This window comes from Microtus oregoni, unplaced genomic scaffold, assembly GCF_018167655.1.
Source record: "Microtus oregoni isolate MIOR12 unplaced genomic scaffold, Mior012 000001F_ref0000356, whole genome shotgun sequence".
NCBI lineage: Eukaryota > Metazoa > Chordata > Mammalia > Rodentia > Cricetidae > Microtus > Microtus oregoni.
In genome coordinates this window covers 59,714,214-59,726,350 of record NW_024543060.1, presented here as the reverse complement: position 1 = coordinate 59,726,350, position 12,137 = coordinate 59,714,214, and the positions used below count along the sequence as shown (strand labels likewise).

Genomic DNA, 12,137 nt, shown 5'->3' with positions numbered 1-12,137 from the left:
AGCTTCTGTGGGCATGGCTGAAATACATGACTTATAAACTCTAGGTGTCACTGTGAATGGGCATTTAGTAAAATTTGATGTTAGGAATTGGATGATATTGCCTCTGAAAATTAAAATAATCTCAATCACCAAAGACTTCCATGTACCTGTAACTTTTCACATTGTTGTTTCCGGAGCTCAATGCTAAAGAGATAAACCTTTTGTATTTTTCCAACTTGTGAGCCCAGAGAACATCAATCAGATTTCTTATTATTACCATCACAGATAATAATAAGATATCGGTGTGTGTTCTGTACCATGGAAGGGGGTACAATGACTAATCTCCAGCCTGAATAGACTTTGTTTTGACCCGTTCCGTAGTCTGTCCTACTGTTTGTCTTAGTTTTCTACTGCTGCCATGATAAATTACCAGGCACCTGTGACCAGAGCCAGCAAAGTGTTTGTCACATGGGTTAGGCTTCTGACATGACTCCTGTGAAGCTAAAATCACGGTGAAGCTGCGTCCCTCGCTGGTGGCTTCAGAAGGGAATTCATATTTCATTGCCCTTTCCAGCTTCTCAAAGGCACCCACATAACTCACCCGTAGCTCTGTATCCCTTCTTCTAGGCAATTTCCCCATGGTCCTCTCACCCTGTGATTAGCCTGGACTCGCTTAGATGGTTAGATAATGCAGGATAACTGCAATTCAAGGTCTTTAACCCTAACCACACCTACAAAGTCCCTTTAGCCATGAAGACAGAATAATCACTGCTTCTGAGATTAGAACATGGAGAGTCAGTGTTCTGTCCTCCCCGTCATAAATTCATAGGCAAAACAACTCCAAATCATAACTTTCAGCTGTCATTCTTATGGCTTCAAGATTATTCATAAACGTATAAAGCATGCTTTATCATTTATTCTAGTACAGCTTCTAAGTACACTGTTTCATCCCTAAGCATTTTTCGTTCAGAGCTGGTGTTGTAACACAGGTTTACAATCCCAGCTCTCAAGAAGTGGAGGCACAGGGATCATAGGGTCTTGGCTATCTGGTGCATTCCAGCCACGCTAACTTTATAGCTAGAATCTTTCTCCAAAAAAAAAAACAAAAACAAAGGCAAACAAAAAGAAGTCTTCATGGAAAACACTATGAGTAAAGTCAGACTTACTACCCTTCTTAACCCTTCAGGAGCTGGGTACCTTTGATCGGTAACCCAGTTTTAACTAAACTGCTTGCTGTTACGTAACAGTTTTGTCATCTTAATGAATATGAATTTAACATTCACATTTAGTAGCAGTCCAAAACAGTGTATATTGACACTTCAAATAGCTTCACATTTATTGAATTCACGGTTTGAAGAAACATGAAATTATCTTTATTTCAAAAGCAGTTAAACTAAATCTTCCAGTATTACAGAACTCGTACTTACACATGTTCCCCTCTTGCATGATTAAGGAAGTTGGATTACCTATAGAAGCATACAATGATGTCTTGCCCTTCCCATGAATCCCTTCTGTTGTAGAAATGCTGTCCGGTATTTATGTAGCAGTCTTGGACCATTACAAAATTATAAAACATAATTAACATAATCCAAAAGGGCCTAAACAGCAGCATACTGGCTACCAAAACAAAGTGATGAGGAGTATTTTTATGATATCATCAAGCATGCCTTTCTCCATCAGTGTTTTCTGACTTTCCCCAAGCCTACTACATAGTCAGTAGTGTTTTGCTGTGGAGCCACGACAGGAAGGCAGCATTCTGAAGAGTGCCTTGTCACTGTTCCACCAGGACTGGAGCACAGATAGGCTTTAATAATTACTGTTAGAGTCTTCTAAAGCTCTTTGTAAGCAGTTTAGATCTTTTTTGCTCCTCCGGCCAAATGAAGAGGAGCACAGTCCAAAGAGAAAACCTGAATAATTCACTTCTCTCCTGGGAAGAGCCAATGTTAATCTCTCTGGACAAAACCTGGGCGTCACGACTTTCTCTACTTCACTTTGGTTGCACAGGTTTCGCAGTTTCACCAGCATAAAAATGGTTTCAGACCTTTGAGTGACACGAGAAAAAGTACAAATGATGAAATACATAATGCCAAGATCATTGTTTTGTTCAAGACCTGCATCTTCTAAATCACTTAGCTCTCTGCGCCCTGTCTGCTGGGAGGCTCGGGAAGGGAGAAAGGACCCAGAGGCTGCTACTTAAACATTTCTAGTTTGGTTTTTTTTTTTTTTATTCCATGGTTCTGTAACAACCTTCAAGTCTGTCCATAAAGATAAATAACAAATAAAACATATATAAAACAGGGTTTGGAACGAAGGTGCAGTGGTTAAGAGCCTTTGTTGCACTTACAGAGGGCCCAAGTCCAGTCAGGCACTCATATGGTAACTCACACATCCATTTGTTGTTCCAGTTCCGAAGGATACAACATTCTCTTTTGACCCTCCCAGGCACAGGCGTGCATATAGAGAACAAACATACATACATGCAGACCAAACACTCACACATAAATGAAAATAAATGCATTTTAAAAAACATAAAAATTATTTTTCCTTAATACTAGCTTTGGTTTGGTTTATATCACTCTTGGTTGGGTAGTGTAAGTTATTTCTCTTTGGGAAATGTTTCCTGCCATACACAAATACTTCACTGAAGAAAGATCAAGAACCCAGAGACTATACTTACTCTTTATCAAAGGTCTTTTGTGATGGATTCTAGACCTATTAGACTATGTCTAACTTGTCGATTGAAATCAGGCTAATTTTCTCATTATATAGCGAGATGTACAGGGGAGTCTATTCCATGCTTCTGGTACAGTACAACCTTTCAAAGCATCCTGTCTGTGTGTGCTTCTGAGGAGAAGGGTACAAATAGCAGCCTACATTAATCCACAGCCCTCATGCTCATGTCCAAGTTAAACTCTCCTGATCCTAGAGAGCAGGAGATAAAATTTCATTTGCTCTGGTTCCTTTCATTTTAATGCCTTTAGCTGGGGTGTACAGAGCTCAGTGGAGCCCCCCAAATTCCATATTATCCCAATGCAGATTTGCTTCGCCCTTTTACTTTAGGCATATCGGAGCGCTGCAAACACTTGTGTTTTAGCCAATACTGTTTAATCACCTTATGATACTACGAGAAGGCGATTGCTCACGGAGATTAAACAACTTGGCAAAAGTATTTTGTTAGTTAGTGGCACCAAGCCAGACTCAAAATCCAAGTAGTCTGGCTTCCTGGAAGACGTACTGTATTCATTTCACTACGTTTTCATTCTTTTTATCAGAAGCTAACATTTGTCTGGGGCGCTGGTGTGTTTCTTAAGCTTTAAAAGCTGCATCACGGGGCTTAAAACTTTTCTCCACGCTCCAAGTTTCAAAACACCATTAAGAGATTCAGCGTTTTACTACGTGCTATTTTGGTGTTTGGGCTACTCCTCCGCCTTCTCGCTGCCTTCGAGCTGTTCAGGGAGCTGATGGGGAGAGGGGAAATAACAATATTACATAACAGGAAAAAGAACCTGAAAGATGAATAAGAATGGGTGGGTGATGGGGTTACAAGAGGGGACAACTCATAGAGGAACAGAGAAGGGACACCTGGGACATTAGGTGGATTCTCCCTGAGGTTCATCCCGCCAATGCTACAGAACCATAAAGTTGCCAAAAGTAATCTTAGAGCTGGCTCCTGCTTCCATTCAATCTTATTAATAAACACAGCATTTATATTCTCTCTGTGTTCACCCCAGACTGAAAATAACTCACCAGACACCATAGGTTTGGATTTTTTTTTCCTTTTTAAACTCTGACAATTTCACAGGGGTACAAAAACCCAAATGAGTGGATAACACTTCTACTAGAAGCCAACGATTATGAAATAAAAATTCCAGGACCATGTATAGGATACCTCCTTATAAGTCTTGGTCAGGTAACCCCAGAGGCCACCATTATAGGCTAATGCTAGGGCCCTTGGTTTGCAAAGTTCTGTTGCTTCAAAACAACACATACTTGGGTTGCAGGATACTGAGAAGTGATACCGATCAGGGCTGGGAGTTTCTCAGTGCCTGCAGGCTAGCTATCACAGTGCTGGGGAAAGCAATACAGGCAACTGGGGGGTAGGGGTAGTCATCACTGTTCCTATCCAGCTAGAGACCCCAGGAGCCACAATAGTTACTTATCTGACAAGATATACCCATTGGTGCAACAGTAGCATGCTAATTATGGGAGTAAGGAAGCACTCTCTGATTAGATTTAATAGGTCAAAAAGTCCTCCCTAGAATAGCTCCAATTTCAAAACCGGCACATTTTACGTACGATCTGCTTCACTTATACTAAGTCTTATTTCTAAAGTGCCCTTTCCCTACTCGTACCTGTAGGTTTCTTAATGATCAAGAACAGTACAACAAGTCTAAGAAAGGAACAAGATGGTGTTCTTGCTGTTCAATGATGAGGGCCAGAGTGCAATCAACAGGCACACACCTGTAATGCCAGCATGCCTGCTCCAAGAGGGGCAAAACAGGATTACTGTGACTCCAGTCTACCCAAGTACATTCGAGTTTCAAATTCAGGGAGAGACCCTGCCTCAAACAAATGGGTGGGGAGTGATAGAAGACACTGACACCCTCTTCTTTCTGTTTACACACACACACACACACACACACACACACACACTAGCAATGCACACTAAAGAAATAAAAAATATCAATCACCAACCAAAGATTACAATTGGAGGAAGTCAACTCAAAGAAGCAACAGTGAAGACAATAATTCTATATAAACAGTGGCAATCCCTCATTTATAGTAAAAATTTCTGTGACTTAACACAATGCAGTTGTTCCTTTATCTACTATACAGGAAGGATGTTAATAGAAGCCATTTTAATTCCTAGAAACTGATCTCTGGCACTTGCTGGCTGCTAATCCAGTTGAAATAAGGCAAACCCTAGATTCAAAGAGACACCCCATCTCAGAGGAATACGCGTGTTTATTAAATAAACATTATAACCGCTTTATTGACTGGTGCCAACTTGTTAGGTCTCTGAGATGATCTCCTAAGCCTGGTGTATAGTGTGAATGGGCGCATCTTTATCAAGGGCCCACTCCCTTGGGCACAGTGTAGGTGAAGGTTGTTGGAGATTTTGTTTGATTTTTGTTTTTTTTTTTTCTGCATGACTATAGGTCTCAACAGTTCTGTTTGAAGGGAAACTAGAAGAAAGGGTGTAAATAATGCATTACGTATTGTTTCTAATATGCTTATAAAATAGCAGACACACAGCTCTGTCCTTAAAGTCCCGAACACTTTATTGAGATATGATACACAAGCTATACAGTTCATCCTGCCATCAGTACAATTCTTTCCACTAACATTTATTGATTTGCTATTAACTTCCAAGCAACAAACACACATTGTTTCATTTAACCTTCACTTAAAAAAAAAATCCTTAACAGGGGCCAGAGGTGGAACTCAGCTGGTAGAGTGCTTATATGGCAAGCATGAAGTCCTGGGCTTGGACCTCAGCACAGATAAACATCCCAGCACTGGGGAGATGGAAGCTGGAGGTCAGTCATCCTCCGGTACACGGCTAACCTGAAATACATGATATCCCCTTTGTTTCAGAAACTCTAGGCTGGCAATTTGGCTTAGCAGGTATAATCATGATTACCCGAGTTTGATCCCCTGGTGTGGTGATATTTTGTTTGTGCTTTAGCGAATACAGATTGCCTGATGATCAGAGTGTGGATCTAGCCACTAGTTAGCCATAGAGGACAGGCAGTGGTGGCACACACCTTTAATCCAGTAAGTACTAGGGAGAAGGAGGCAGACAGATCTCTGGGAGTTCAAGGCCACTCTGGGCTACACTAGATTGACCCAGTCTCAAAGAGAAACAGAGCCAGGTGGTGGTGCCTCATACCTTTATCCCAGTACTCAGGAGTCCCATGCCTTTATCCCCAGCCCCAGGGAGATGGAGACAGGGCACAGTGAGGAATATAAGGTCGAAGGAGACAGGCCCTCATGGGATTCAGCCTGAGAATTTGTAGAGATAGGATACCCCATTCAGCCTGAGGATTTTGTAGAGGTAAAAACTAGTGGCTGACTTCTTTGCTTCTCTGATCTTTTGGCTTTCACTCCTTAATATCTAACTCTGGGTTTTTATTATTAAGAGCTATTAGAAATCGAGCTAAACTCTGGAACCACATAGTGGAGAGAACTGATTCCTGCAAGTTGACCTGTGATCTCCATGGCAGGCTGCTGCATGGACACACTCAACTCATATACAGAAAATAAATATAATACAAATTTTAAATATCCTTTAAGATAGATATTATACAACTTAAATCTGCAAAGTGAAGTCGTGTGTTTGTGGATACAGTATATTCTTTTCATATCACGTTGCCTCTCTTTGGAAATGTACTTTGTTCTATTTCGTAGAGTGGAGGTGGTGGTTGGGGGTGTCCTTGAGAATGTCCATAGTTAGAAAAATTTAGTTTTATCAGAAGTGGTCAAATAACCTAAGAAATGGCAGTAAATGGAAATTACTTTTAGACTCTCAATGAGGTTGAAGTAATGCAAAAAAGAACCGTGCAGAAGCAAGCAGTCATAATACTGGCACCCACAAAGCAAAACATCAATATACACTCGGCTTAGTTTGCTTTCTCTTGCTGGGATGAAATCTTGTGACCAGAAGCAACTTGGGAAGGAAAAGTGTGGGTGGCTCACACTGGAGGAGGTCAAACTGGGAACCCAAGGCCAGAACCTAGAAGACAGAAACTGAGCAGAAACCACGGATTAATGCTGCTTACTGGCTTGCTTTGATGGCTTTGTTCAGCTTGTTTTATTTTACAACTCTGTCCCACCTGCCCACAGGGAGCTTCTCACTTCCATCATTAAACAAGAAAATGTCCCTGCTTTAAGGGGCGCAGAGGCGAGCAGATTGGATCTCTGTGAGTTCAAGGCCAGCCTGGTCTACAGCATGAGTTCCAGGACAGTCAGAGCTACACAGAGAACCCTGTCTCTAAAAACCAAAACCGAACCAACAAACAAAATCAAACCCTCCCCCAAAATATAAAAATGCCCCATTGACTCGCCCATATGCTGTTGTGATGGAGGCAATTCCTTAAGGTTTCCCTCCTCCAAGTGACTTTAGTTTCTGTCAACAGCACAACCCTACTTTTCCTGGAAGGATTCAAAACTTTCTGCTAATGCAGCCACGCCCATCTTTACAGCATTCCCACCAACTAGGAGACATTAAAAGTGGAGGGACCATTGCCTATCTTTTAACTTCTCACATACCGCTATACTGGGGTGGCTAGCTTCATTCTTGGAAACAGAAGTTTTGTCACAATTAATTTTGAAACGTTTGTGTCTTTATATTTGGAGAATGGTAATACACCCAAATACAGAATTTAAAACCCACATACATACACACAAAAAAATTGTTAAAAAATATTTAAGCCTTTACGGAGTTTATATCTTAATTCAGTCTTTCATAGAGGTGTTTGGAACCTGGGCAATAACCTTGCATTCCCAGTTGTCATGTGACCTTGGCATGTGATTTTTAAGAAATTCAATTTCCTCATTTGTAATTTTTGGCTTCAAATGCAGCTTATATTATCTAGTCTTAACTTCAGGAATATACACCATGAAAATTATACGAAGGAAATGCGAATTTAACTGATGAGGCTTTTCCCACTTTTTAAAAAAAAAATCCCCTTCAATACCTGGCCTTATTTAATACATCTTCCACTGCCTTTTCACCTAGAAAGTGGGACATGTTTTGCACTGCAGCTACGGGGTGTGGGTGTGTGTGTTTGCGCGCGCCACACACAGGAGGAGTCACAAAGAGCCTATGGAAGGTATTAAAAGGTATGCAAGATCCCCACGGGCTGCAAGAAAGGGAGAACTGGGAGGAACCTAGGAAGAGCACTGCGTCCAAACCTTGGTTTCAGAGCGTTCTTTGTGCCAATATTCGGTGTGCTTGGGCTCTGCGGCTGGAAAGGAAAAGCCCCAAGTCACGGAACTGCGCGCTCTCTGCCCTGTCTCAGCCGGCCCCGCCCTCCGGCGGCAGTGAACCCGCAAAAATGGGTCTGGAGGCGGGCTGCCTCCCGAGAGTGGCCAGCCGGATTACGAGGGCCTGGCCATGGCTCGGCCAGGGAGAGAAAGCGCGGTGCCCGGCGAGAACCGTGCAAATGCAGAGCTCCGGGGCGGCGGCAACCACCGCTGCGGCCACACCAGGAGATGCGGGGCGCGCCAGGGAAACCGAAGCGGAGAGCAGCGCGCAGGCGCGCCCAGCCCGCGCTCCCCGCGCCTGGGCGCCGGGCCACGCCCCCCGCCCCCCCGCCCTCGCGTCCCATTTGGTACGGACCTGCCGGCGGGGCGGGGCCGCGGACGCCATTCCCACAATGCTCCGGGGCGTGCCGCCGCCGTCGCTGCCGCCTCCGCTACCGCTAGTGGAAGAAGATGGCGGAAGGCGGAGCGGCGGACCTAGACACCCAGCGATCTGACATCGCGACGCTGCTCAAAACCTCGCTCCGGAAAGGGGACACCTGGTAAGGGAACGGGGTCGCGGTGGCCGCGGTGGCCCGAGGCTGGCGGAGAGCTGGGCGGGAGCCGCGGGGCTGGTGTCTCCCGGCTGGGTGACAGGTGCGGACAGGTCCGGCGGCGGCCGCCCGGGCAGCAGATTTTTGGGGGCAAAGGTTGGAGCAGCGAGGAGGGCCGGGGCTCGCGGTGGGCGGTGCGCGCCCGGAGCTGTGCGGAAGCGGCGACTGAGGCTCGTGCGCCTCCCGGTCCTCCTCCCTCCGGCAGAGCCGCTCCCACCTCGGGCCTTCCTTCCCAGAGATGGGTGCAGTCGGTCCGGCGTGAGTCCGCCAGTTTTTTTTTTGACAGATCTCGGTCCCGCTGCTCCACCTCTCCGGCCGCGCTTCTCCAGTCGTCCCTTTGCCGGCATCGTCGGCACCCCAAGTTCCCCATTATTCTGATCCTTGTCTTCCGGGACTCGGGCTTTCAGGATGTTTGCGGCGGGTACCACACAGGTGGTCCGTGTCAGAGGGCCACTGGGAAAGGAAACCCCTGATTTCCACTTCCTTGTCAAAAGGAGGGAGCGATGTAGGGACCTTGGGTTTCTGAGAGACACCACGTGGTCCTGTGCTTTGCCCCTGGTTTGATAGAAGCTCCGGCCGCGGTTCGGTTGAGAAGTGCAGCCCTTCGCCCGGGGTTGAGGGATAGCGCAGGCCTGCAAAAAGTAGATAAGTCCTCTTGAAGCTTAAGAAGCTTGCTATATTCAAACTTGTAAAATACCGAAAGACGTCCTGTGCTTACACAGTAGAGGAAGCTTGTGGAAGTGTTAATACTTGTCAGCCAAAGCACTTGGCTTACAGAATTATTTAAATACTTGGATATGTCATATGAAGGGAAAGTACTGTTTTAGGGGGAAGGGCAGTAGTGTGCCTGTTTGTTATTTTTGAAAAGTTACTTTCCCTTCCTTCTGTCGCCATCCCAGTGGTTTATAGCTTCCCCAAGTGTGTGTTCGGGCACTCCAGTGTGGCTTAGTGGAAGGAGTCTTAGACCTGACTGACTTCACAGTTCCACCTTTTACTTCGCAGGGTAACTTTGAGTCAAATTCGTTTAAGCCATTGCCCCTCTGTACCCATCTGTTAAATGGGCAAGAACAATTTTATTGTATTCGTTCTCTATTGCTTGAGTTAAATATTCTGAAATATCTGATACGAAATCCTACGGTTTAGTAATCTTTTCGTTTCTGCCAGTCATTCCTAACAAGTGCTGTGGGAATGGAAGCATTTCCAAGTAAACTAGTAGGTGACCCGAATTTACATATTGATCGAAGTTTGTAAGGCTGCATAGAGTTTCTAATAATTAAGACCCTTAATGATTTAAAACACTTGTTGCATTACAGCAAACGGTATGATCTTTCAGTGGGTTAAACCATTATTGCTTATATTCTAGTGTTTCTATCATGTTTATTATTGAGTAGGAATTGGGTATTCCCAGAAACATCAGTGTTTTACTTGGGCTGTGGAGTCTTAAAGATAAATTCAAGCTTGTTCTCGTGTATATTGAAGAACATTTTCTAGAAAACAGATTTACTCGTTTATTGCTCCATACAAATACATATGTGACTATCCATAAAATAAAATTATGTTTAAAGTGTGGGTATTTTTCTCGTTAATGTTTTTGTGTGCTGAGTAATACCCCATATAATTGGTGTTGATGTTGCAGTATGGTTTAAGAAATAAGTGTACTGTGTACATTAATTTTATAAAATTGGGTACCTTTTAAGCAAGTATTTTTACTGTAAGCTGTGTTAAAACATAGAAGTTAAGTTCATATTGAGCTATTATAGTGCTTTGCTTTCATTTTGAAAAGGAAACTGAAGGCCAGTTTTTGGACAGCAGCTGAATGTGGAAGTTTTACCTTCCTGTTAATTTTCTCTTTTGTGTAAATCAGTAGTTCTCAAACTTCTTAATGCGTTGACCCTGAATATAGTTCCTCATGTTGTGGTGACACCCAGCCATGCAATTATTTTTGCTGCTACTTCATAACTAATTTTACTTCTGTTATGAATTAAATGTAAATATGTTTTCCTATGGTCTTAGATGACTGACCTCTTTAAAAGGGTCAGTCTGCCCTGGGGGTCACGACCCCCAGTTTGAGAACTATTGTTGTAAATGAAGAGAGTAAAGGCAGGCACAACATATTAGGAATTTGCAGAAACCATTCTGATGGTTCATCAAATCAGTTCATGTGTAAATCCGGAGGTGAACCGCTCCCCCTCCCCAAGAAAATGGAATAGGTTCAGAATCTTAGGAAGAGTAATTTATTTATTAATTTATTTTAAAGATTTATTTATTTATTATGTATACAGTATTGTCAGTATCCTGTTTGAATGTGTGCCTGCAGGCCAGAAGAGGGCACCAGATCTCCTTGCGGATGGTTGTGAGCCACCATGTGGTTGCTGGGAATTGAACTCAGGACCTTTGGAAGAGCAGGCAGTGCTCTTAACCACTGAGCCATTTCTCCAGCCCCCAGGGAGAGTAATTTAGAAAGTATAATTTGATAATAAACTTATGAATTTTAAGTTGGTAGGAACATTTATTGATAATTAGTTGTTGAACTTGTTTGAAATGTAATAGTTTTCTTTTAAATACTTAAAAAACAACCCTTCAGATTGGTGATTACCTTTTATGGATTATTTAGGCAAATCCTGTCATTTTATAGCTGGCCATAGGCAAATAGGACATTGTTTTGGCGTGTGCGTATGAGCGTCTCTGAAAAAGAAAAGAAAGAAAAAAAGAGATAATTCATAATCTTGAATTTAGTACAGATTCTTGACATTGTGATCAGTTGTGTTAAACTTCACCAGTTAGCTCTTGGGCACTTTGAAAATGGGAGGGTTTTTTTTTTTTTTTCGAGACAGGGTTTCTCTGTGGCTTTGGATCCTGTCTGGAACTAGCTCTGTAGACCAGGCTGGTCGCGAACTCACAAAGATGAGTTCTGCCTCTGCCTCTGCCTCTGCCTCTGCCTCCCGAGTGCTGGGATTAAAGGCGTGCGCCACCATCACCCGGCTGAAAATGGGAGTTTCTTATAATAGTAACTAACTCAAATACCTAGGCAAATAAAACCATTTGATTCTGCTTGAATTTTGGTTTATGTTTATTTGTAAAGTGAATGATTTTTTTTACCGCATGGAGTACACAAGTCTGAGAGGAAGAGAAAAAATTCTTTATAATTGGTACTAGATCTGTAATAAGTTCATTAACATTGATTCAAGAATTATACCTATAAAAAGTGAAGCAAAGGAAGTTTGCTTCATAAGGAATAAAACAAACATCTCATAATATTTGTTAATCTCTGTTTCAGTTCTGACCAGACATTCTGAAAGCCATAAACAAAGTTGAATTAGAATTTAGGAATTACAGAAAAGAGTTGGAAAACTAAAGTTTAGTTTAGGATGAATTAAAGACAACTTTACCCGTGGGAAAACTAAAGTTTAGTTTAGGATGGATTAAAGACAACTTTACCCGTGGTGGCTGATTTCCTGGTAAAACAAAAGACAAGGGCTTAATTTTCTTGATTAATCACCTGTGGCTCTTTAGGAACCTAAGGAATGGTAGTGGAATGAAGTACAAGGAAAGTTATGGGTTGTAAAATTTTCCTTTTTG

The 12,137-nt window shown here is 42.9% G+C and overlaps 1 protein-coding gene and 1 long non-coding RNA gene across 4 annotated transcripts in view; one reads left to right on the top strand and one right to left on the bottom strand.

Moving 5' to 3' along the window:
• Window positions 1-5,290: 5,290 nt before the first annotated feature.
• On the bottom strand, window positions 5,291-8,443 carry LOC121464520. Its single transcript, XR_005976522.1, has 4 exons — window positions 8,324-8,443; window positions 7,897-7,949; window positions 6,499-6,729; window positions 5,291-5,547 (listed from the first exon to the last, which is right to left on the bottom strand). It is a non-coding gene; the product is annotated as an uncharacterized LOC121464520 (long non-coding RNA).
• Usp15 (ubiquitin specific peptidase 15) overlaps window positions 8,365-12,137 on the top strand; it is a 102,346-nt gene continuing 98,573 nt past the window's right edge. For all 3 annotated transcript variants that reach the window (XR_005976521.1, XM_041677538.1, XM_041677531.1), the window contains exon 1: window positions 8,365-8,507. Coding sequence is in view for 2 of the 3 variants with exons in the window: in XM_041677538.1 (XP_041533472.1) it covers window positions 8,419-8,507 (89 nt within the window). In the remaining variant the exon portion in view is untranslated. The remainder of the gene's footprint in view (window positions 8,508-12,137) is intronic.